General features: G+C 47.8%; 1 protein-coding gene across 3 annotated transcripts in view; it reads left to right on the top strand.

The window, feature by feature from the left end:
• Positions 1-22,956, top strand: part of Mrvi1 (murine retrovirus integration site 1 homolog) — a 108,385-nt gene that overhangs the window by 11,648 nt on the left and 73,781 nt on the right. The window contains exon 1 of one of the 3 annotated variants that reach the window (XM_029544978.1): positions 908-1,110. The exons of the other annotated variants lie outside the window; for them this stretch is intronic. Within the exon in view, the coding sequence (XP_029400838.1) occupies positions 1,069-1,110 (42 nt within the window). The 5' untranslated portion in view covers positions 908-1,068. Of the gene's footprint in view, positions 1-907; positions 1,111-22,956 lie in introns of those variants that run through there. 3 annotated transcript variants of the gene reach the window in all.

Here is a 22,956-nt window from a genome sequence, read left to right as displayed (position 1 = left end):
GTCTGTACCTCCAAAGTACCAGGAGTTGCCCAGGTGGGTGTCTCTGCTCTCCTAAGCCACGTGCCAGGATAAAGATCGCCAAGTCAGTAACAAGTGGAAGGCACAACTTGAGAATTTCCTACTTGAGAGGCAGCTCGGTCAATGTAGGGCAGTGAGGGACCAGGCAAAAGGGGAATGAACCAGGAGAGCCCAGAGCAGCCAGGATGGAAGTTAGGATCTGACAAAGGCATGCTGGGAAAACAGGGATGTTTTAGAAATAGCGACATCGTTCCTGAGGGACTGGCCCGGCTAAGGATGGAAGGCGATTTTAGATGCTCTGAGGACTATTTTTGGAGTCAGAATCACATTAGTTTACTGCTGCTTCAAATGGTGGACATTTAGGGAGCCCTGAAGGAGCTCGAGGGCTGCTCTCCACCCAGCGTTGGTGGAGCATGCTTGGAATCTGCAGGCCCATGTCTAGGCCCTTTCCTCCCAAGACTGCTTCCTGTTTTTCTGTCGTACCCAGCTTTGGAAACACTCAACACTAACTTCTCCAGTCAGCCATATTGGGAAATAGCAAGGTCATTTCAGGCACCCTGGAGAGCTAAGCCTAAAGTTTAGGGGGTGAAGGGAAAGATAAGAACCAAAACATCCAGAAACTTCTCTGGCCTTCTCTCTAGGCTGAGTTGTGAGGAAGCTAACACTGGAGATCACAGCTACCCTTCCTGCTCAGCTTCACTTTTTTTTTTTTTTTTCAGGTATCCATCAGCAGCAGGAGAGCCTTAAGCCAGGGGGTCAGTGTAATAGATGATGTCCTCATTGTGTCATTGTGGTGGACACATTAGGAGGGGGTGAACAGGAAGGTGGTCAGAGCATCTCTGGGAAGTTCTCAGCTGAAATCCCAGAGGAGTGGCCTCATGAGCTTGGAATAGCTCACAGTCCTACTTCCCTAAGTCCCTACTGATGAAGACGAAACAGGCCTGGGAATCTCTGACTGTGGAGTAAATTCTGCCCCTGTTTGACTTCAAGAAGTGAACTGCAAGACAATAGTCCCCGTTTGTGCTGTGTTCATAAAGCACATCTTTGTAAATGCCTTTGCTGACAGAATTTCAAGTTCATCCCATGAGAAAGGTATATACCCTTCCCCTGCCCCAAAAGTCCTATTTTGAAACTAATGTGTATGTGTGAGTGTGTGCACATATGTGTGAATTTGTGTGTGAGTGTGCACATGTGTGTGTGCATTTGTGTGTGAGTGTGTGTGTACATTTGTGTGAATGAGTATGTGCATGCATGTGTGTGAGTGTGTGTGTGAGAGTATGTATTATGTGTGTGTGTGCATTTGTGTATATGCATTTGTGAGTGCATGTGTGTGTGTTTATGTGTGAGTACATATGTATGTGAACACATATATGTGCATTCATGTGTATGAGTGAGTTTGTGCATGCGTGTGTGTGTGTGTGTGTGTGTGTGTGTTTGCGAATGCCCCTGTGATCTTGTCTAGACTGGCATCCCAGTTTGTTCTGGCCCCACCTGTATTCACCTGCCTGCAGTAGCTTTGATAAGTCCTGTCTCTTCTCTTTTCCTTTTTTTCCAGGCTCTTTCGTGTCTTTCCCTTCAAACCGTCCAACCTGACCCCATCAGAGAAGCAAACTTCATCTCTTCTCTCGCCCATTTTTCTTGCATTATGTACACTTAATGATTTAGATCCCGTGTCACCTGGTGTCGTCTGTCTTTATGGCTTGGTTTGGTTCTGCAGTGTTGGGGTGAACTCAATATCTACACGTGGCAGGCAAGCACTCTCACTGAACATTGACCCTAGTCTACACCTTTGATGTTTGAGAAACTTCTCACAGAGCTAAAAATGTATGCAAGGGCCAGCTTGCATACTCTCTCTCTCAGGTTTTAAACCAGCTTTATTAAAATGCAATCCATGAACCATATAACTCATTGATTCAGTGACTACACTTGGTTTTCAGTGCATTTAGAGTCATGTAGTCATTATTACAATCGAGTTCATCAACCTCAAGAAACTCTCTTCTCGTTAACAGCCACTCCTCATTGCTACAATCCCCCTGCCCTAAGCAGCCACAATCTACCTTGTATTCTGAAATTTCATATGAATGAAGTCATACAATGTGTCATTTGTGAAGGGTTTCTTTTATTTAGCATAATGCTTTGAATGTATCATCTTTTCATCTGTTATTTTATAATTAATTAACTTTACATCTTGGCCACAGTTTCCTCTCCACCATCTCCTCCCAGTCCTACCCCTCACCTGTGCTCCCCCCATCCACTCCTCCTCTCTTGCTCTTCAGAAAAGGGGAGGCCTCCCACGTATATCTACCAGCCCTGGCATTTCAAGTTTCAGTAAGACTAGACACACCTTCTCCTACTGAGGCTAGATAAGGCAGCCCAGCGATGGGAGTGAGTCCCAGAGGCAGGCAGCAGAGTCAGAGACAGCCCCTGATTCTGCTATTAGGAGTCCCACATGAAGACCAAGCTACTATGTTTATTATTTTTAGTTATGCATGTGTGTGAGATGAGTTATGTGCACATGAGTGCAGTACCTGTGGAGGCCAGGAGAGGGTGTTGGATCTACCTGGAGCTGCAGTTACCAATGGTTGTGAGCTGTCTGATATGGGAATCTGTCTGTGCTGGGAATCTAACTCAGGTCCTTTGCAAGAACAGTATATGCTCTTAACTACTGAGCCGTCTCTCTAGCCCCTGCCCCGCCTTACCTCAGCTCAGATGCATAGTCTAGCATGTACTTGTTCTAGACTGAGCAGTATTCTGTTGTACAGTTACACTATCTTTTGTTCAGCCATTGATTACATAAGGAGCATATAGTGTGTGTCCACCCTTTTGCGATTGTAGGAAAAGCTGCTATAGACATTGTGTATGTGTTTTGTATAGACATATGTTCCCTTTTCTCCTGGGTAAATTCAAGGAGTAGAACTGGTGGATCAGTGTGGTTCTGTTTAACTTTTAGAAGAACTGCCAAGGTGTTCTCACCATTTACTGCTTCCATTAACAATATATGCACTCTAATTTTTTTTTTAACATCCTCATCAAATTTGTTATCTGGCTCTGTGATTTTTGCCACTATAATGGGTTTGAACTGCCATTGTATTCCTTAAATTGTTTTTTAATTAAGATTATACTTACGCTATTTCTCTGTTCCCTTTTCTCCTTCCAAACCCTCCCATATATCCTTCCTTGGTCTTTTAAACCCATGACCTCTTTTTTCATTAATTGTTGTCATTCATACACACATACACACACACACACACACACACACACACACACACACACACACATTTCTAAACACATAAATACAATCTACGTATTCCATGTAATGTACTTGTACATCTATGATGTGTATATTTTAATGGCTGACTATTTGGTATTTGATAAGTAATAGGTATTTTCTTCCCTGGAGAACTCTTTTTCCCACTCTCAGCATTCCTTAGTTGCCTGTAGGGCCAAGGCCTTGTGATCTTCCCTCTCTTCACTTTGGCACATATATTGGTGTCATCCTTGTTTATGTTTAGGTGGCCATGTCGGTGAACCTTTATAGTGTAGCTTCCGACATTGCTAGGAGACACAGTCTCACAGCAAACTCCCTGTTCCTCTGATTCTTATAACCTTTCACCTCCTCTTCCACAGTGTCCCGAGAGCCTTAGGTGTAGTTGTTTTGTACTATGGGACTGGGCTCTATAACTCTACATTTTGATTGGTTGTGGTTCCCTGTAATGGACCCTGTCTGTTGCAAAGAGAAGCTTCCTTGATGAGGGTTGAGGACCACACTGAGCTGTGGGTACAAGGACAAATACGTCCAATGCAGTTAGGGATGATGTTTGGTTAGTGGGGCGGTGGTTGTGGGTTTTCTCCTCCAAGGTCCACGATGTCACTAGCACTTGGCTAGGTCTCCAGCACCGGTCATCGTTTCCCTCCTGCTGATTGGGTTGATGTTGTGTTGTTGTGCTGAGTTCTATTTCCTTGGTGGTTGAGCATCTTTGATTTTTAATGTTTTTGCAGAAGGTCAAAACGTGTGCTTTTTAAAAATGTGTGTGCTGGGATTCCAAACTCAGCTATTCATGCTCACATAGCAAGCATGTTTTATCCACTGAGCCGTCTCCCAGGCTCTAAGTCTTAGTTGCTCATTTGTGTATATTCTCTAAAGAGACGACTATTCAAAAGTTTCACCCATTTAAAAATTGTATTCTTTTTAATATTGAGAAACAATAATTCTTTATTCTAGATATTAGTCTCTCATCAAATATCCCTTTTGGAAATATTTTCCTATTATGTAGAGTCTTTCCCTTGTCTCCTCATTCCCTATCCATCCCCCAACACCATGTGAGGACACAGTAGAAACGGAGCTACCTGTAAGCCAGGAGGCATCATTAGGACAAAACCAGACAGGGTTTGATTTTGGACTTCCAGCCCTCAGGAGTTAGGAGATAAATGCCTGTTATTTAAGCACGCACACACACACACACACACACACACACACAAATCTTTAAAATATATATGTGTTCATCACACAAATAAAATTAATTTTAAAAAACATATCTCATCTTGAATATATATAAATTTTGGGACGGGAAAGATAGTTCAGTGGCAAAGAATGCTTGCTACTCTTGTAGAAGACCAGACAGAATTTGGCTATTTCCAGCACCCACACTGGGTAGCTCAAACTGCCTATAACTACAGCTCCAAGGAATTCAGCACTCTTTTCTGGCCTATGGGGGCACACATACACACACATACACACACATACACACACACACACATAAATAAATAAAATGAACCTTAAAAAAACCATCCATGTGTGTGTTGTGTAGTGTGTGTATAGTGTGTGTAGCCTGCATGCCATATACCCAAGTGGAGGCCAGAAGAAGGTGTTGATCATCTTCCTCTGTCACTTTCAGTTTTATTCCCTTAAGACAGGGTCTCACTGTTGCTTTGCTCACCAGCAAACCCAGTGACACACTTGTCTCCAGAGCCTTCAGGGTTTTGGTTACAGGTGTGACCATGCCTTAAAACAAACAAACAAACAAACAAACAATCATCAACAACAAAATTCATGTGTGTGACTCCACACTTAGATAAATGCTCACTTAGCCAACACCTTTACCCAACTTAGATATTCATGCTCACACAGCAAACCCTTTTTACCTATTGAGCCACCCCCCAAGCCCTGAAAACAAAGGAGAAGAAGCAGCAGACGAGCAACATGGCGAAGTGTGTAACACGGGAGAGAACAGATCCCACAAAGTTGACCTTTGATCTTCACACACAAGCTCCTCCCCACTCTAATAATGATAATAATTAATAACTAATATAATGAGCTTTAAAAATAAAAAATAAAAAAGAAAGCAAAGCAAAGGCCATCCCAAATCCTGATGTGTAAAGAGCATGATGGCATACAATACAACATACATGTACATGGAGTCCTTCTCTGCATGAACTTGAAAAGTCCTGAGTTACGAAATCTCCCTCCCGCTTTGCTCCGTGAGCGCGCAGGATCCATTTCAGGTTATTTAACTGTTAGCTGCTCTCTGCTCTGTGACACTTTCAATGATCTTGCTCCATCTGAGCCTGGAGATTTCCCTGGGGCACAGAGCCATCCTGCTGTAGCTCAGGGGTCCCCCTTGCCCCTGCTTCCTTTGTCAGCTGTTACTTTTAATTCTCTGAGCCTCTGAGTATTTTTATTGATATCTGGCCGCTAGCCCTTTTAGGAAGCAGGCAATTACAAATCCCTCACAGGCCAATTCATAAAGGGGAGCACAAACTTCAGGAGGACTGCTTCCCCTGATAACCACAGTGCTGTGGGCTCAGGATCTGGGTCCATGGGGAGATCTAGAGGAGAGAGGAGAGAGGAGGGGACATTGCTTCTGAGCAAGTGATATGCTACCTGAGCCTGGATGAAGAGTGGCTTCCCATCAGGCCTCAGGGAGAGCTACATGTTGAGAGTTCTCTGTGTCAGTGGGTTTGTTTTGTTTTGTTTAAAACCTTCTAATGATCTGTTTTAGGGCTACAGTGTGTTTCTTAAGACCAAAATAAGAGCCACAGCAGAGAGTTGTCACACTTGATGGCCAGGGCTGTGACGGTGATCACAGTGCTGGAGTGTGGGAGGGGCAGGGTCTCTGTCTGTTGTCAGGCTTATGTCATCAGGAGATAGAGGCCAGCACTTGAAGGAGTTGAAAGTCTAAAAGCCAAACCCTGGGAGACTGGGGTGGGAGGCTGGGGTGGGAGGCTGGGGTGGGAGGCTGGGGTGGGAGACTGGGGTGGGAGCTGGAGTGGGAGCTGTGGTGGGAGGCTGTGGTGGGAGCTGTGGTGGGAGGCTGTGGTGGGAGCTGGAGTGGGAGACTGGAGTGGGAGCTGGGGTGGGAGGCTGTCGTGGGAGACTGGGGTGGGAGGCTGGGGTAGGAGACTGGGGTGGGAGCCTGGCTGGGAGGCTGCTGGCCAAGGCGGCAGTATGATTCCACACCTGGCTTGCAAACTAATGCCTGGTCATCTTGCTTTGGATGACCTCAAGGTTGGCTTAGAAAACGTGAGCACATGGGTGTCTGAAGATAAACACAATGTCAATATGCACAGGAGACCACAAGCACTGGCCAGGTCTCTTGTTGAAAGTGAATAAGCCAAATTGGCCATGGTCAGCACCAGTGGGGTCACTGTGACATGCCCGTCATCCATGTGTGTCCTGTTGGGTGGTAGATAGTCATTAACATTTGCAAGGCAATCTCCTAAAGGAGGGTTTCCTCTACTGTCCACCAGGGAACGTAGTCCCTAGCCAAGGCCTGGGTGCTGAACTCATTGTGGGAAAGAGTGAGACTGAGTCAGCAGAAGGGAGAGGCTGCTGAGAGCACTTGATCCACAAATGCCCCTTTTAAGATTCTCACTTGTCATGGGTTCCCTCAGCCTTGATCCTCAGAACTCCACCCGTTTCTCCATAGGGACTCTCTGGAGGTGTGTGCTCAAAAGTGTGTTGGAAAGGATTCCTTTCAGTACAACATTTGCTGAGCCCTGACCACACCTTAAGGGTCAGAGATACACAGATGAGAAACACTGAGTTTGGAAGAACACACGGGAGTCTGCCAGGACAACCCTGGAATTGTTGTTAGCTAAGTGGAGGACATCAGCCTGAAAACAAACCGTTGTAACTATGTTGGAACAGGGTTGACTAACTTTTCCACAGAAAGGTAGTAAATACATTTGTTTTGTTTTGTTTTTTGTTTTTGAGTTAATGTATGTCTGAGGTATTCAACTGTCCTTATAGGAGGGGAAACCACCAAATTAAGTAAATGAATGTGGCTGTATCCCAGTGCACCTTGCTTATTGGGACATTTATGTTTGATATACAGTGAGTACTTTCTTTGATTCTGCTAGAGGAGTGCTTGTAATAATATGGGAACAACGATAGCAAAAGCTACCATCCCAGTAGCTGCTTTCTGCTAGAATGTAGTAGGCACTTACATACTTATTTTACATACTTATCTTTAAGAGCCAAAGTCAAAAGTCAAGAGCTAGGAAGGGTGCTGTTTATGTTCACGACTAAATGATTCAAAATGCCATGAACAAATAGCACAGAAGGTAAAGAAAGACCCTACCTACCACAAGTCACCAAGGGCAAATGTCCCCTGAAATGTGGGAGCCCCAGGACTGTAAGCCTGGGCAGACCTAATAAAACTTGCCAGTACCAATGACTTTCCAGGTCTGGGGTCCTTGGGGTTCATCCTAGAAAGGGGACCTGATGGCCTAACTTTCCTTCTTAGGATGGCTCTCTGCAGGGCCACAGAAGGATTGTCCCCTCTATCCCTGGCTGCCACTTCCTGCCCAGGGCTCTTGTAACTCAGGCTTTTATAAGAGGCAGGGAACGTTCTGTGGAAATGTCTTGGCTTAACTCTGGGACTGAGCTCCTTGTTGTTTACCTAACAGTTAACTTAGGTTGAGCTCTTGCAAGGATAACAAATGGTGGTGTGGCAGATGGGGCAATGTGGATCTGGTCTCTAAAGACAAGACCTTTTCCATGATGCATTGTTGAAGGCTTAGCCAGATGACCTGCCTCTGGTCCTGTGTCAATGGCTTGGGTGGTGGTTATTGTTGAGCTTCAAGCTGCAGATGCTCTGATCTGAACAGTTCCAGAAGCCTCATTGTGGGATACTGAGCAGAACCCTGGGCTGGGGCCTGTTTATGGTACGTACCTAGTAGTCTTGGTGCTTGGAACACGCTGGGTCATCCTGCTGAGCTTCAGCAAATGCAGGTTGTTGTTAGAGCTAGGAAAGGCAAAGGCTGTAAAGTCAGGTGGAGCCCGAGTTCTGATAAATGTTAATAGTCTCCCAAAGACAGCCAGAGGGAAGTGCCCTGTGGCTCCTTCTGGTCCACGCTATGAGACAGTATACTTCAACACATGTCATGCTGTTTTAGGCAGGGATGTAAAAGGTGATCCCTCCTCTGGAATGGACATGGTCATGGGACAAGCTCAGGACAAGCCTATTGGCCATAGATCTGCTTTTCCAGCTGGAGCTCCCAAGCGAGTGGCAGAGCAGAGAGGTGAGAGAAGAGTCTGGTATATAGAAGGCCCCGTGCACCTCGCTTTATATAGCCACACTGTTTGCATGAGGTGCTGCTCATTATTATCAGTACCCAAAAGCCAACAAAAGCCAGCGTTAGAGGGGAAAAGAAAGTATTATTTCTTAAAGCAGGAAAAAGCCAGAGATGACAACCTCGGCTCATCAGGGTGTTGGAGGCTAGCCCTGGGGACTTCTTACTCTCAGCTGTGCACTTTTTCACATTGACTTTATCCCTTCACAAGTTCATCATCTCCGCAAGGATTCCGGCTTACTCTCTTCCATGATCAGTCTACAGTTAAGAGTGGAACCTCCCAGCATGCCCAGCAAAGTCTTACTGTGTTTCCCTGGCTGCTGTGCAGTCGTGCGCCTCCTTTAGCCAATCTCTGTGAGCAGGGGCTGTGATTCAGAAACTTCCACAGGCTACCTCCCACCCTGGGGTGGCCTCCTGCCCCGGGGTTGTTATCTCGTCTCCTGGATTCTCATCTCATGATTGCTCTTCATAAGCAATGGGAAGCATGGACTCAAGAGACAGAAAGGGAGGTGCAGCTAGAAGCATCAACATTGTGCTGTAAAGATGGAGAGATTGGAGCCCAAGTAGTGATGATGTCATTCTGCATGGCAGGTCATTCCTCGAAAGGCTCATCCAAAGCTGCTCTTGGCCTCCTGGAGCCATACTAGAGCCGACCCTGTCCTGCAGCCCAGCCCCACACATTTCTATGGTCTCTGAAAGCCGAGATTCTCAGCACGGAGATGACCAGGCACCTCAGCTGGAGACACTCTGTCTGACCTGCTTGGGAAAGGCTCTCTCTCTGTCTCTGATCTCAGCTGTTGCTTTTCCACTCTGGGATACTTTGGGAACTTTTAGCTCAGTGAACTGCATGCCACAGGGCATGTTGGTTTGGAATGCTGGTCTTGAGGTAGGACTAGGAACCTGAGAAGTCAAGACTCTGTCAGGAAACACTTCCCACTGCCAACTGTTTCTGGTGCAGAGAACAGTCCGGGTATGGCAACTTTGGGTGCTTCGTTGTTGTTTGCTTGTTTTTATTATTTTTATATATTAGTGAGCCCACATGCGAGTGCTCACATGGTATATGTGCATATGGAAGCCAGAGATTAACCTTAGGTGTTGTGTTTCGTTTTATTGTTGGAACCTAGTCTTTCGTTGGCCTGCAGCTCACCAAGTGAGCCTCTGGGGTCCTCCTGTCTCTGCCACTCCAGCACTGGGATTAGAAGGATGGTCACCATGGCCAGCGGTGTTTTTTTGTTTGTTTGTTTGTTTTTTTGTTTTTTTAGACCTGGGTTCTGAGTATTTAACACAGGTCATCATGCTTGTGTTGAAAACCTATCTACTGTGCTATCTCTCTCCAGCTTATGTTTTTGTTTTGTTTGTTTCATTTTGAGACAGGATCTTGCTGTGTAACCTGGGCTAGCCTGAAACTCCTATTCCTTCTGCTTCTGCCTTCCAAATGCTGGGATTACAGGCATAAGCCACCATGCTAGGCTAGGAGATCCAGTTTTAATCCTGCGTTTTCTGACTGTGTGACTAGCATCCATGATGCAGTTTGGTTCTTTTCGTTTGTAAAATGGAGATACAGTCCCTTGTCGCAGAGCCTCTATCGGTGCAGGATCCATGTGCCATCTGAGAATGAGATTTGGTCATAAGAATACGTGCCTCAAAAAGAGACTGTGGATCCTGAGTGATTGCTGAACCTGTGACACATTCCCACAGAAGATTCCAGAAAGTGAGCTGTCTGCCCTGGGTTGGACTGGGGATGACATACGTGTGCAGGAAACAGAAGCTACTGTGTGGCCAGTGGAGATACCCACAAGGTGCTTCCTCAAGCCAAGAAGACAGAGCATTCAGGAGAGGTCAGAGAAGGCTTCTAGGAGGGCACATCCCTGGAAGACTCACTGTGAAGCCCCAGGGGCTGGGTCAATGCTTGGTGCCTAGGATGGTTGCACCTGACATGCCTTGCTGAGGGATGGATGGTTCAGACACCCATCATAGACAACATCTCCAAACCAGGTCCTGCATAAAGATCCCAGTGGGTACTTTCCAGAATGAAACTCGGAAGGGAGGTAAAGAAGGAGAGGGAGGGGCCAAAGGAGAAGCATGCTGGGAGTTGGGCAGTTTGGGAGAATGATGGGAGGTACTGAGTTGAAAGTTCGTTTTAGTCTGTTACAGAGTTTTGAAGAAAGACTGTTGCTACTGGTTTTCTGGGTTGACATTGTTCAGATCTTATGTGGACAAAATCCCTTTATCCCCATTCTCACTCCTGCCCTAAGGAATGTTTGTCTTCAGGTGCAGATGTCCAAGCTCCACAAACATGCTGTTGTTGGCTTTGATCCAGATGCACACACTGCCTTCCGAGGGTCTGTGTGTGCAGTGCAGCCAGAGCTGGGCTGGCAAACTGGTATGTTGTGTCTAGTCCTCTGTCTGTAACAAGAGACAAGTGGTCCCTAGGGCCTACCTCACAGGAATGAATGACTCCAGGCACAAAGTGAGAGGACTTGCAAGTTCCAGTCTGTTCCCATAGTGGAGAAAGGAATTGAGGCATGGGTTTCAAGGTTATTTCCACCTTGCACACCCTGTGGCTGCCCTCTGTTGAGAAGGAGGGTCCAGGAGTGCCAGGGCAGTGGACACTGGGCTTTTGTATCCTCTGAGAACACACCCCCATTCTCATGGGTACCGTGGCCAGCTCCCAGGGGTGCTGGAGACCAGTGCGGAAGGGAAGGTTAGAGATCTGCTGCAGGTTGAGGTTGAGACTGCAGGCCCCATTGCTAAGTATTTCCTAAAAGTCAGAACCCCTGGGTGGAATGATGGGAGTCTGGAACTGAAAAGGAAAAGGCTCTGTGCTTTGAGAGGGCGCCATGATGGAATCCTCCGGGGGAAGTTTGCACGCACATGTGGCAGAAAAACCAGAAAACATGGTTGAATTAGTTATCTTTCTCACACTGTGGACAAATACCTGCCAGGAAGCAATTCGAGGAGGAAGGAAATTTTCTTTTCCTTTTTCCAGCTTTGAGGATATGGTCCATCACGGTGGGAGAGGCAGATGGGTGAGCAGAACTCCGAGGCAGCTGGCCCACAGTGTCACATTCAGAGAGTGGAGATTGAGCGGGGAGTTGGGCTGGCCCATACAACCTCCAAGCAGGAGCCCCTGACACCCACTTCCTTCAGTGAGTTTCTCCTCCCTAAAGGCTCCCCAACACTCTAAATGACACCACCAGCTGGGAGAGGAGTGTTCAGACATGTGAGCCCATGAGGGACATTTCACGTTCAAAAGGGTGAAAAGGGAAACTCAGAAGCTGACCTGGAGAAGGCGTCTGGGAATGGAGTGAACACAGCCACACCCCTGCATGTACAGCAACCCAACTGGTACATGTTCACATCTCTCCAGGAAGATGTAGCATAGGGCTAGGTCCTCTCCACTTCTTATGTGGGGAAGTCTAGAAGCCATAATGGGGTCGCTAGTCCTCTGGGGGGTTAGGGCAGGGGGGCCGGTCACAGATCCCAAGGTAGCCTCAGACCCAGGACTTTGAACATCTGTTTTGTGGAGTGTGTGACACTTTCTTTCCTTCTCTCAGTCATTCAGTCAACCCTCAGAGGTGAGTTGCATGCAGGCCCTTAGGGTCAGGCCTCACTTTCTATAGGTGAGCCTGAAATGAAATATAGCCGAGGAAGAGAAAGAAAGGATGTGGGCAGAAGGCTGGGCAAAGGTGTGTTAGCTACCGTTTTTTTTTCTGTCAGCATTACCAAATGCCTGATAGGAAGCAACCTAAGGAAGAAATGATTTATTTTGCAGGGACAGTCCAGTGGAGGAGGGTGAGGGTAGGGGTGAGGAGTGGGGCCAGGGGGTGGGGAGCATGGTGGTGTAGCTGCTCAGGCTGTGGTGGCAGGAGTATGAGGGCAGGGACAGGAAGCAGAGACAAGAAGGGAAGCCAGATGTGGCCATAAACCTCAAGGCCCACCCTCCAGAGATCAATCCACTTCCTTTAGCTAGGCCACACATCTCCACTGGTCCACAACCTCCCAAACTAGCACTGCCAGCTTAGAGGCCAAGTATCTGGACACAGAAGTCTGTGGTGGACATTTTTTTTTTTTTTTATTTTAGAGGCATTTTATTTAGATAACTAAAAATATTAGCTGTTCTGAAGCAGTCCGTGTAGACATTTTTATGTTCAAACCGGCACAAAAGAGGGCTTAGGTTGTCGGTGTTATCCTTAGTTGAGTTAAGAGACACCTAAGTGTCTGCATGTACCCCTTACTTGAACACTTCCTGTCGATTACACCTATGGCAGTTGGTAGAAGGGGCCAAGTCCTCTTTGCCAGCCACAGCCTGAGAAGTTCATCCTTTGTCAGGATCTCTGAGCTTCAAGGCAGAGCTAGGAGGGAGCCAGGTTTATATCCCACTAAGATTGCTGTCACCCTCTCTGTGACGTGTTGTGTGACTGCCATGGCTACTGAGCTGTGTGTGAAGTGCTGACGTTTCTAGGCATATGATGCAAGACCTGGCCGTCATGAAGAAATGAGGCCATACTTGGCAACCATACCTAGGCCCAGACAGCAAGGAGCTACCCCAGGGGCCACACAACCCTGGGGACAGAACTCTGTGTGCACCTGATGAGACACTGCCAGCCTTTTGGAAGGACCAGGCTTGGATTTGCTACCTGGCCTTCCTGAGGGTGCTCTTGCTGGCATTGCTGCTGAGAATGAATTAGATTAATTTCTATGTGAGGCCCAGAGGAACGTACTTGAGGGCATAAATCAGGAGTGGCAACTGGTAGCTGCAGTCGGAGTCCCCAGAGTCGCATGCTTGGTCCTTGTGGTATTTCTGTAATTTTTTTTTTTTTTTTTTTTGGTATTAGCTTTAACGTTTCTAAATCAGGTGATTTTATTTTTAGCACTAGAGTTTTGGCTTTTCTTGGAAACTGGAAGTGCTTGCCAACAAAAGATGATATTTCTTCCTGACCCCAAAACTGAATAGTAGCCGCTCTGGTTAAGTGACAGTTGCACTCTCTGTCACCGCAGACCCCATCAATCCACAGAGGAGGCTCTGCCTTCATCTCACTTGCCTGCCCCAGAAGGAGGTGTGTGTTCTATCTCTTCATGAACCCTGTTTTCTCAGAAGCTGCTTCTCAACTAAAGCAAAGCCTCCTTATCTATGTATTACAGATCGGCTGTTATTGATTCATTCAACAAACACTTAGGGAGTCACTCTTCTGTTTGTCCCTGTACTGGACAGCATTGAGATATGAATATTTATGTCTTTATATTGAATATTTATAAGGATATTCATTCATCATGAAAGTATGAATGAAATAAGTTCTTGCTTTTGAGGCATTTGGATTCTAACAGAGCTGAGACCTATGCAAAGCTCTCTGGGAGAAGTCACAGTGGAACCCATGAGCATGTCACCTGAAATACAAAAGGGTTCCTGCAGATGGAACCAAGCAGAGAATTACAAGTGGGGAGATCACCTGGGTCACCTGCAGGGACAGATATAACATCAGCGTCACTAGAGTCCTTACATTAGGGAGTACAAAGGCAGAGAAGGAAATGCACACATGGTGGCCAACCTCAGAGATCAGAGAAGGGGCCCGCTTCTTTGCAGGCTGGGAACAAGGAGAAGGGGTTGCCCCAGTAGGCTGGGGGCTCAAGGCAGCCCCAGCAGCTAGAGGTGAGGAGATGGCTTCCTTCCCTCGAGCATCCTGGAAGACCACAGCTCCGCTAACACTCAGATTGTATTTATTTATTTATTCTGAAATGTTGATATTTTTGTTTTATGTGAGTGTGGATGTTTTGCCTACGTGTATGACTGTGCTCTCCTTACATTCCTGATGTCCACAGAGACCAGAAGAAGGTGTCAGATAGACAGTTGGAGTTACAGATGGTTGTGGGTGCTGGAAGTTGAACCCGGGTCCTCTGAAAAGTAACCAGCACTGCTAACTGATGAGCCACTTTCCCAGCCCATGCCCAATGCCAATTAGCCCACTGAAAGGGAAGCTGACTCTCAATAGGAGCACTGTAAGATAATAACTTGGTGTTGTTTTACATCACCACATCAGTGGTGAGAAGAAAGAGGAAAGGAGCCACTTTTCTTGGGGTAAAGAGGAGGGATGGTTTAGAAAGAGGGGTGTTTGAATTTGGTTTTGAAGGATGAGTAGGAGCCTTTCAGGGATCAAAAGCAGTTCAGGCAGAGGGGAGAAGATATGTGCAAAGATGCAGTGAGCATCCCCAAGGGTGGCTATTTGTTAGACACTGTGGTCAGAACGTATAGCCTCTGTGGTACTTCCAGGAGGACTTGTCTAAAGGCAACTGGCAGGCTCACAGCCAGGGTGATAGTGTTCTGTGTGCACCGGATAGGAATAAAAGCCGGGCTAGCCTACCTTCAGAGTGTGCAGTAAACACAACAACCGGCACTCCGGGAGAAGAGGTGGCCCTCACGGTGGCACTCAGAGTGTGCAGCAAACACAACAGCCGGCACTCTGGGAGAAGAGGTGGCCCTCACGGTGGCCCTCACTCAGCTCTGTTTGCAGATGTGCCTATTACTGCTAAGTGGATGTCACTAATGACAGCCGAGACGAGGTGGACAGTGGCACATCAGTGACTGTTCCCACTACAGAAGCCTCTGGAGAGCACAGGTCCTACCTAGTGAGACCTCACAAGATTCCAAGAGAGTGGCCGAGGAGTGATGTCCTTCAGTTTTAGCTAACTTATTCTATCTGTACTGGTGTGTGTGTGTGTGTGTGTGTGTGTGTGTGTGTGTGTGTGCGCGCGTACGCATGTGCAGGTGCGCATATGTATGTGGAGGCCAGAGGTCAACCTCAAGTGTTGTTCCTAGATAACTGTTGTTTTGAGACAGGGTCTCTCGTTGGAACTTGGGACTTGCCTGTTAGGTCAGTCTGGAAAACCTAAGAGTTGGCCCCTGTGAGCCAGGGGACCAGTTCCTAAACCCCACCACAGAAGCTTGTCTAAACCACAAGGCCTAGGGTTCAAGCTCAGCCAGGTTTAATAATTCTCAGATTCACCCACCTGGGCAAGGCTGAGCCAATCCCAGAGCCCGAGAGCGGTCCTGACCCTCCATTTATTCTGAGCATCCCTGGGGGCCCTATTCTTTATGGGGTCTCTCGGAGCTTGGCAGACTGAGTGTTCTTTGACTCCAGTGATGACTAGTGACACCCTGCCATGAGTGACAGGGGAAGTGTCTGTGGACAGCCAGGCACAAAGGGAACTGGGTAAGATTTATTTCTGCTTGGAGCCAAATAGGAGGTTCAGATACTTTGCTGCCATTGCCGGTGCCTTTGAACTGCCTCAGATTGAGCAATCACACATATTTCCAAGAAGAAGAAAAAAAAGTTTTCAAGCAGACTTGTTTTGTTTTTAAAAAAAGAACTGGTGAAGTGAACAAGCTGGAGAGGAAACCTGGGGAGATGTTTTGGCTTATTTCCTGTCATGATGGGGAGGGGAAGTGGGTAGGGGCAGGGAGGTCTGGCCCTGGCCTGAGCATTCTTCAGAGGCTGAAGGATGTACAGCATGGATAACCAGGGCTGGACCAAGCCTCCCTGTATTCCAGGGGCGTTTGCACCAAGGACTTTCTAAGTATCAGGGCAGGAAGGAACGTGGCATTGCTCCTGGTGGGTATGCATGGGATGGTGTGCCCTTGTACACAGTGCTGTGCCCTCATACATGGTGGTGACCCCTTATACATGGTACTGTGCCCTTGTACAGATGGTGTGCCCTCGTACACGGTGCTGTGCACTCATACATGGTGGTGNCCCCTTATACATGGTACTGTGCCCTTGTACAGATGGTGTGCCCTTGTACACGGTGCTGTGCACTCCTACATGGTGGTGTCCCCTTATACATGGTACTGTGCCCTTGTACAGATGGTGTGCCCTTGTACATGGTAGTGTGCCTTGTACAGATGGTGTGCACTGTACAGATGGTGTGCCCTTGTACATGGTGGTGTGCCTTGAACAGATGGTGTGCCTTATACAGATGGTATGTCTTGTACAGATGGTGTGCCCTTGTATAGCTTTGTACAAATGGTGTGCCCTTGTACAGATGGTGTGCCCTTGTACAGATGGTGTGCCTTTGTACAGATGGTGTGCCTTGTACAGACGGAGTGTCTTGTACAGATGGTGTGCCCTTGTACAGATGGTGTGCCCTTGTACAGATGGTGTGCCCTTGTACAGATGGTGTGCCCTTGTACAGATGGTGTGCCCTTGTACAGATGGTGTGTCCTTGTACAGATGGTGTGCCCTTGTACAGATGGTGTGCCTTGTACAGATGGAGTGTCTTGTACAGATGGAGTGTCTTGTACAGATGGTGTACCCTTGTACAGATGGTGTGTCCTTGTACTGATGGTGTGTCTTGGTTTGTAGGTGATTGCCTGCTGTAGCAAACAAATGAATAGACAATCGCAGGGACATACTGAGTTCTTCTCAAGGCTTCCCCAGGTCTGGGCCCTGAAATGACTGGGCTGACCCAATCATGGGGTGTCACAGCCTCCAGAGGATGTCCCTGAGCATGGTCTATTTTTACATACCTCTTTGGGAATCTCTTCCTTAGAGTTCTGTCTGGGAAACAGGCTCAAGACTTCAGACTATGGGCTGCTCACCTTCCAAGAGAATTGGGAAGCTGGTCCCTCTGGAACACCCCAGTCTCAGCACTGTCACTGTCTTCCCCACACCCCATCATCCTGGGGAAGGCAGGTTGCTTCTTCTTGAATTTCTCTCCCCTATTTTCTTTTTCTCCCCTTCCCCATACTTGTATAATCACATTTAATCACAAAACCCACAATGAAAGCAGTCGCCATGTGAGTTCACCGTGAGAATGACAGAGAATAAGCAACTGTGAACTTAGGAAATTTGCCCAAGCCACACTGTGAATGGTTCTGCTTTTCTTAACTGTTTCCGGTTTGTATCACACATTGATAAATCTACTTGTTACTTATTTGTGGTTTTTAATACGGCTTTTATACAATCACCATTCTGCCCTGCTGTGTCTAGCTACAGAAGCAAATGCTTCAAGTTTCTTATTTAGCTCTTGCGTTTTCTCTTTATGGGACTGAAGATCAACACGGAGGTCTCATGCTAGCCAAATGCTCTGCCTCCAAACCTATCCACTTCTATTTTTTTTTATTTCAAGACAGGGTTTCACTAAGTCGGTGGACCTTGGGGGATACATCTTTTGTTTTTAGATCCTGTTCCATTCTGAGGCTGAGAAGACAGAGCCAAGACCCCTCCTTTTCCTACTCCCTCACATGTCCACACACCCCTTCTCCACATGCACATACACACCACAGACACACACAGAGGGAGAATAACTTGGGGGAGATGACTCAATGGCACTCCTGTCTTGAGGAATTCTCTCATTCCCTACACAGCCAAGAAACATGCTGGTTCCAGACTTCCCTGGTGTGGCTCCGTCTATTCTGAGCAGAGCTGGCTCACTAGAGACACCCCACAAGTGGCTGGTGTGGCCAGAGAAAACTGGACCCCAGAATGGTGTCCCAGACAAGGTCATAACTTAGGAATCACGTGTGCTGGAGATGCCATCTGAGTGCACAGTCAGGCCACTGCTTTATGCTTTTGGCCTTACAGACTAAGAGGTGGTGCTAAAGGGGACAGTCTTGGGGCAATGCCTTCTAATCGTTCACATCCCCATTTCTACCTTCCATCCATCCTTACGCCCCATTCTTCTCATTAACTCAAATATGTTTTAATGGGAGAGTCTGGGAGCCCATTGTCAGACAGACGGTATAAGTGTTCATTCATGTATTCATTTGTCCAGACCACCCGAGTGTGCCGTGTGGCCAGTCACTGTGCAAAGCCTTCTCTTTGCCCAGGTTTTGGTGACTGCAGCTGGGAGAACTCAGATGGCTATTCAGAGCAGGCATGGAAAGTTCCAGAAAGCATGTTAAGTCTGCATGGCCCAGGAATTCACTACTCTCTTACACCAATCCTAAAAGCTCTGCGCGGTCACCTTCTTTTTGCGAATGAGAAAACAGAGGCCCAGGTATACTGACCCAGCTAGGTAGAGCTAGGATCGTTGCAACTCTATCTGCTGAGCTCTTGCAACTGTATCTGCGGAGCTCTTGGATCCTTTTACAGCATGCAGGAGGTATGCCCAGTCCACTCAGGGTAGGGGGCCTTTTACAGCATGCAGGAGGTATTCCCAGTCCACTCAGGATAGGGGACGCGGCTCTGCAGTTGGCCATAGAGATTCTGCCCAGTACCTCAGGATCTTTTAGTCGACTGAGGACATTCTCTGAGACCACCCAGGGTGAGGACAAGAAAAAGGATCCTCTCTTCCGTGAGTGAGACCATGAGTAGAAGGGGGATGAGAGGCTCTGCTCTCACACTGGCTTGTCTTCTGCCCTCAGCCAGCCACACTCATCCCCCGGGAGCAGGGACTCACAGTCCTTTTCCAAAGCTGACCTTCCATAGGTGTGGCCTTGATCATCTCCCCCCCCCCCCACCTCAGCTTCGGCTCCCCATCTGCAAAAGTGGGAATGGAAAGCAGTCTCCTGCCCCTCTGAATTTGTAGAGGGGCTGAGAGAGATGTGTGTGCACAGTTACTCCAAGCAGTCTCCTGCCTCAGCCTTTTGTCCAGAGAGAAGCTAGGCTGGATATTAATAGCAACCTAATCACATTCACATTCTTTGAGTGCTAAATGAAAGCAAAAATCCCAAGCTGGAAGAACAGAACCCTTCCTTCTGAGAAGCCTGAGTCATTCCAGAGAGGTTCATGAGGCTTGGTTAACCCCTTGCTCCCCACAAGGACCTCTCAACTCTTCTAGATGAACAGAGCTAGTCAGAGCCTCACAGCATGCACGCACGCCATGCTCCTGGGACGCTGTGGCTTCAAGTGAGGGGTTTGATCTTTTCTGGGCAAGTCACAAGGCTCTGAGAGAGGCCAGCAGGCTTGGTCCCTCAGGGAGCTGCAGAGTCAGGCAATATACTGGACATGCCTGCCACTGCCATTCGTGGGTGATGTCTTCAGGCCTCTGGCATCTGCCAAACAGGACTAATTGTGTTACCAGTGTTAGAACGTCCATTGCCACCTGCCAGGGAGGCTGGGAGCACTGTTCATGTCTCCCCCTGACTACTGAAGATAGCCTGGTACTTGCTGAAGTATGGCAAGCCGATGGGACCTACCAGGTGGGCTGAATTTTCTATATCTACTCTAGATACTTCAGGTTTCCCAGGACAGTGAACATAGGAAGCCCCAGTGACTGCTGGAAAAAGAATAAAGTGTGGCCTTCATTGCCAGAGCCCTCCTGCCTTCCTCCACTGCCTGTCCCCTGACAGCCCGCAGGGTTCTAAGGCAGCTCTATATGGACAGAGCCTATGCTTTTGATCTTGGCGTGAGGCTTCCTGGCACGAGTGATTCAACGACAAGTCTCTGGACAGTTGTGTGACTAGAAGAGTAAGAAGTGAGGCTGAGTGGGCCGCTGCCTCTCACAGTGAACAAACACATCATTACACCACATACTAGGGACCTGAAGCCTCAAGCTGTGGACCTACTCTGAGCAAGTACACATGTGGGCAAGCTCACATTTGGAGGTCAGAGGCCAACCTCAAATGACGGTTTAGTCTTCCTCCTTGTTTGTGGCAGGATCTCTTGTTTGTGCTACGTACGCCAGGCAAGGTGGCCTCCTGTCTCCTCCCCCTATCTTTCCTTAGAAGCAATGGGATCACGGACGCCTGCTGTCACACCCAGTGCTGTGTGGACTCTGGAGATGTGAATTCAGGTGCTCACGCTTGTGCGGCAAGCACTTTATCTGTTGAGCCATCTCCCAAAGCTGGGCCCCTTACTTTACCTCAGAAGATACTTGGCCCGGCAACCGAAGGTTTACTGTTGCTTCCCCTCCCCGCCTCTGGGAGCTTATACCCCACTCCTCCCTCCTGGAGAGGAGCCTTGCACAAGGCTTTTTGGCTGTCCCCTAGGTAAGAAAGAAGATGGCACCTTTGGACTCAGACTTAGTAGCTACATGGCCTTGTTGATTGTCTCTCTGCTTCAGTGCTTTATTATATTAAATGAAAGTAATAAAGCTCATAGGAAAGTGCTGGGGCATGGCTCCACCGGGAGAAGGGCAGCTCCAGAAAAGGTTCATGAGCCCCTGTTCCCGGGGTATGAGCATGAGGCTGGTGTTTGCTTGGCATGTTCAGGGCCTTGGTTTCAATACCCAGCATTGCACGAGAACAAAACTAAATAAACGCACACCCTGTCTTGTAGGGGTTAAGTACGGCACCTGACCATACACAGTAGTGTTGGCTACTCAGTAGGGAAACTGGTATATGGATGCTAAAGGCATATTGTTTTGCTTTCTTTCATGAAGCAAGTAAAATATCTAAGGATAGTTTAGGGACCTGTTCACTTACACGAATGATTGGATGATTAGCCCAGCAGAGGCTCTTGGGTAGTTTGCCTTAGGTACAAAGGTAACTGAACCCTGTCTTGTCTGTTTCTCCCCTCTAGGCCTCAGTTTTCTTCCCCGTAAAATGGACCAGGTTCTGTTTAACTATTGGTAAGAGGCCAGATGAATAGACTCCAAAGAGCCGATTGGTTCTTGGCATGACTCACATAACCTGACCTGGCTGGAGAAGCATCAGGAAATATTTGGAAGTGGATTGAAAGGGAGGCAGGGAGACAAGCGTGACTCAGTGTTCTCTCCTTTTATGGGCTGGCACTCCAGACCATGGCTTCCTGGAGGCTGTATTCCAAACTGTGCTATGATGGATATGGGGTCCACGTGCCCGTTAGCCCCCGCAGACCCCCCAGATGTCACCCTGGGGGCCTGACTGGGTTTTTAACCTTGCTATTTTGAACAGTGAGTTTATAATAATGGGTGGGAAAACACACGGAACCTGAGCAGCATGGGGGATGGCCCTTAGCAGGGCTGCAGGGGTTCCCACAGAGCCTCAGTGGCTCCATCTTGTTCACCTGTGGGACTGCAGCCAGCCTCCCTCCTGCCCCACCCAGCATCTCCAGGCATGTCTGACCTCGTTCATGACATTTTGTTTCTGGCTGGCCTGGGAATGGCAGAGGTCTGTCTTAAGAGAGGGAAGAGGAGGGTTAGGGAATGGGATATTTCTGGTATGGTTTTATAATCCTAGGCTCTCTGAATGGACCCTGGGCTAGGAGCTCCTTGTAGCTGGTTGTGTCTAGATAGAGTCTGGGACTCCAGAGTAGGAAAAGGCCATGGTGGTGGATGGCATTCCTGTGACCCCTGGAGCCAGCCAATATTGAAAGTCTTCCAGCAAACTCTTGACCTTGAAGTTTCATTCTGTTTCATCTTTAACTGGCTCTGGCCACTAGAAGGCCCCTTTGCCTTCTCACTTGGCTGCTGAGTCCTGGCCATACACCTGCTCTCTGGAGACCTCAGGGCCACATGACTACCTTTTAGATATCTAAGAAGAGATTGCTTTTCCCTTGCAGCATCTCTGTCCTGGGCTAAAAGTATTGAGCTCTTAAACACAAACTCTTGCCCTCATAGAGTGTTCTTTCTCTTTTCTGAACATGATCTGGCTTGTCTGAACCCTTAGTACACAGTATGCTCTGTGTAGATTAAGACCTGAACAGGAAGTGGGATGGCTGCCCCCCATGCTTTGGAAACGGTTCCTATTAAGATAAGTTGACTTGTGGGGATGAGGCAGTGACGTGGCCTGAGAAAACGAGCAACGTGTTCCCCTCGATTCCCCCCATTACCATGCAGTTCCTCAGCACTCCTGATGCTGACGTCTAAGTAAAGATGATGGAATTATTCAAAGACCTCATCTTTTAGGGAAACTTGATGTTCAGTTCCTTCATCCAGTAGCCTTTGGGAATGGAAGACACTGTGGTCCTGGCCCCACAGCTTTTAGTCTGTTTGGAGCCCAGCCCAGCATGGCTTCTTCTCTGCCAGTTCATCTACTCTGCTCAGCCCCGAGGCTAGTCTGCAAACAGATCAGTTGCATTCTTATTTCTGTGTTATGGCTCAGCTCAAACTCCCCTCACAACATAGAGCCACCCCTAAGACCACATCTCATGTGACCAGACTGCATAGCTAGGGTCTCTTGCTTGAGTTCTTATAACTCCTCATTTTGAAGTGTTTATACCAATCAGTTTTTTTCAGTTGCCGTCCAACACTGGACTCAGAACCCTGTGAGGGCCAAAAACTACACACCCACTCTCTTTCTGTCACAACATGGGCACAGACCTAATAAAAAGTTTGTTTGTGGAGAAAGAATGAATGATTCAGCCAGGCATGGTGGCAATATTCCTGGAATCCTAGCACTTGGGAGGCAGAGAAAGGGGGAATCAGTCAGCCTCAACTACATGAGTTCGAAGCCAACATGTCAAACTCTTGAAGTTATGTCAAACTCTTTCTTAAACCACGGGGGGG

Source organism: Mus pahari, chromosome 1 (genome assembly GCF_900095145.1).
Source record: "Mus pahari chromosome 1, PAHARI_EIJ_v1.1, whole genome shotgun sequence".
Classification (NCBI taxonomy): Eukaryota; Metazoa; Chordata; class Mammalia; order Rodentia; family Muridae; genus Mus; species Mus pahari.
Note: the sequence above shows the minus strand (reverse complement) of the source record. Positions and strands in the feature narration are given on the sequence as shown.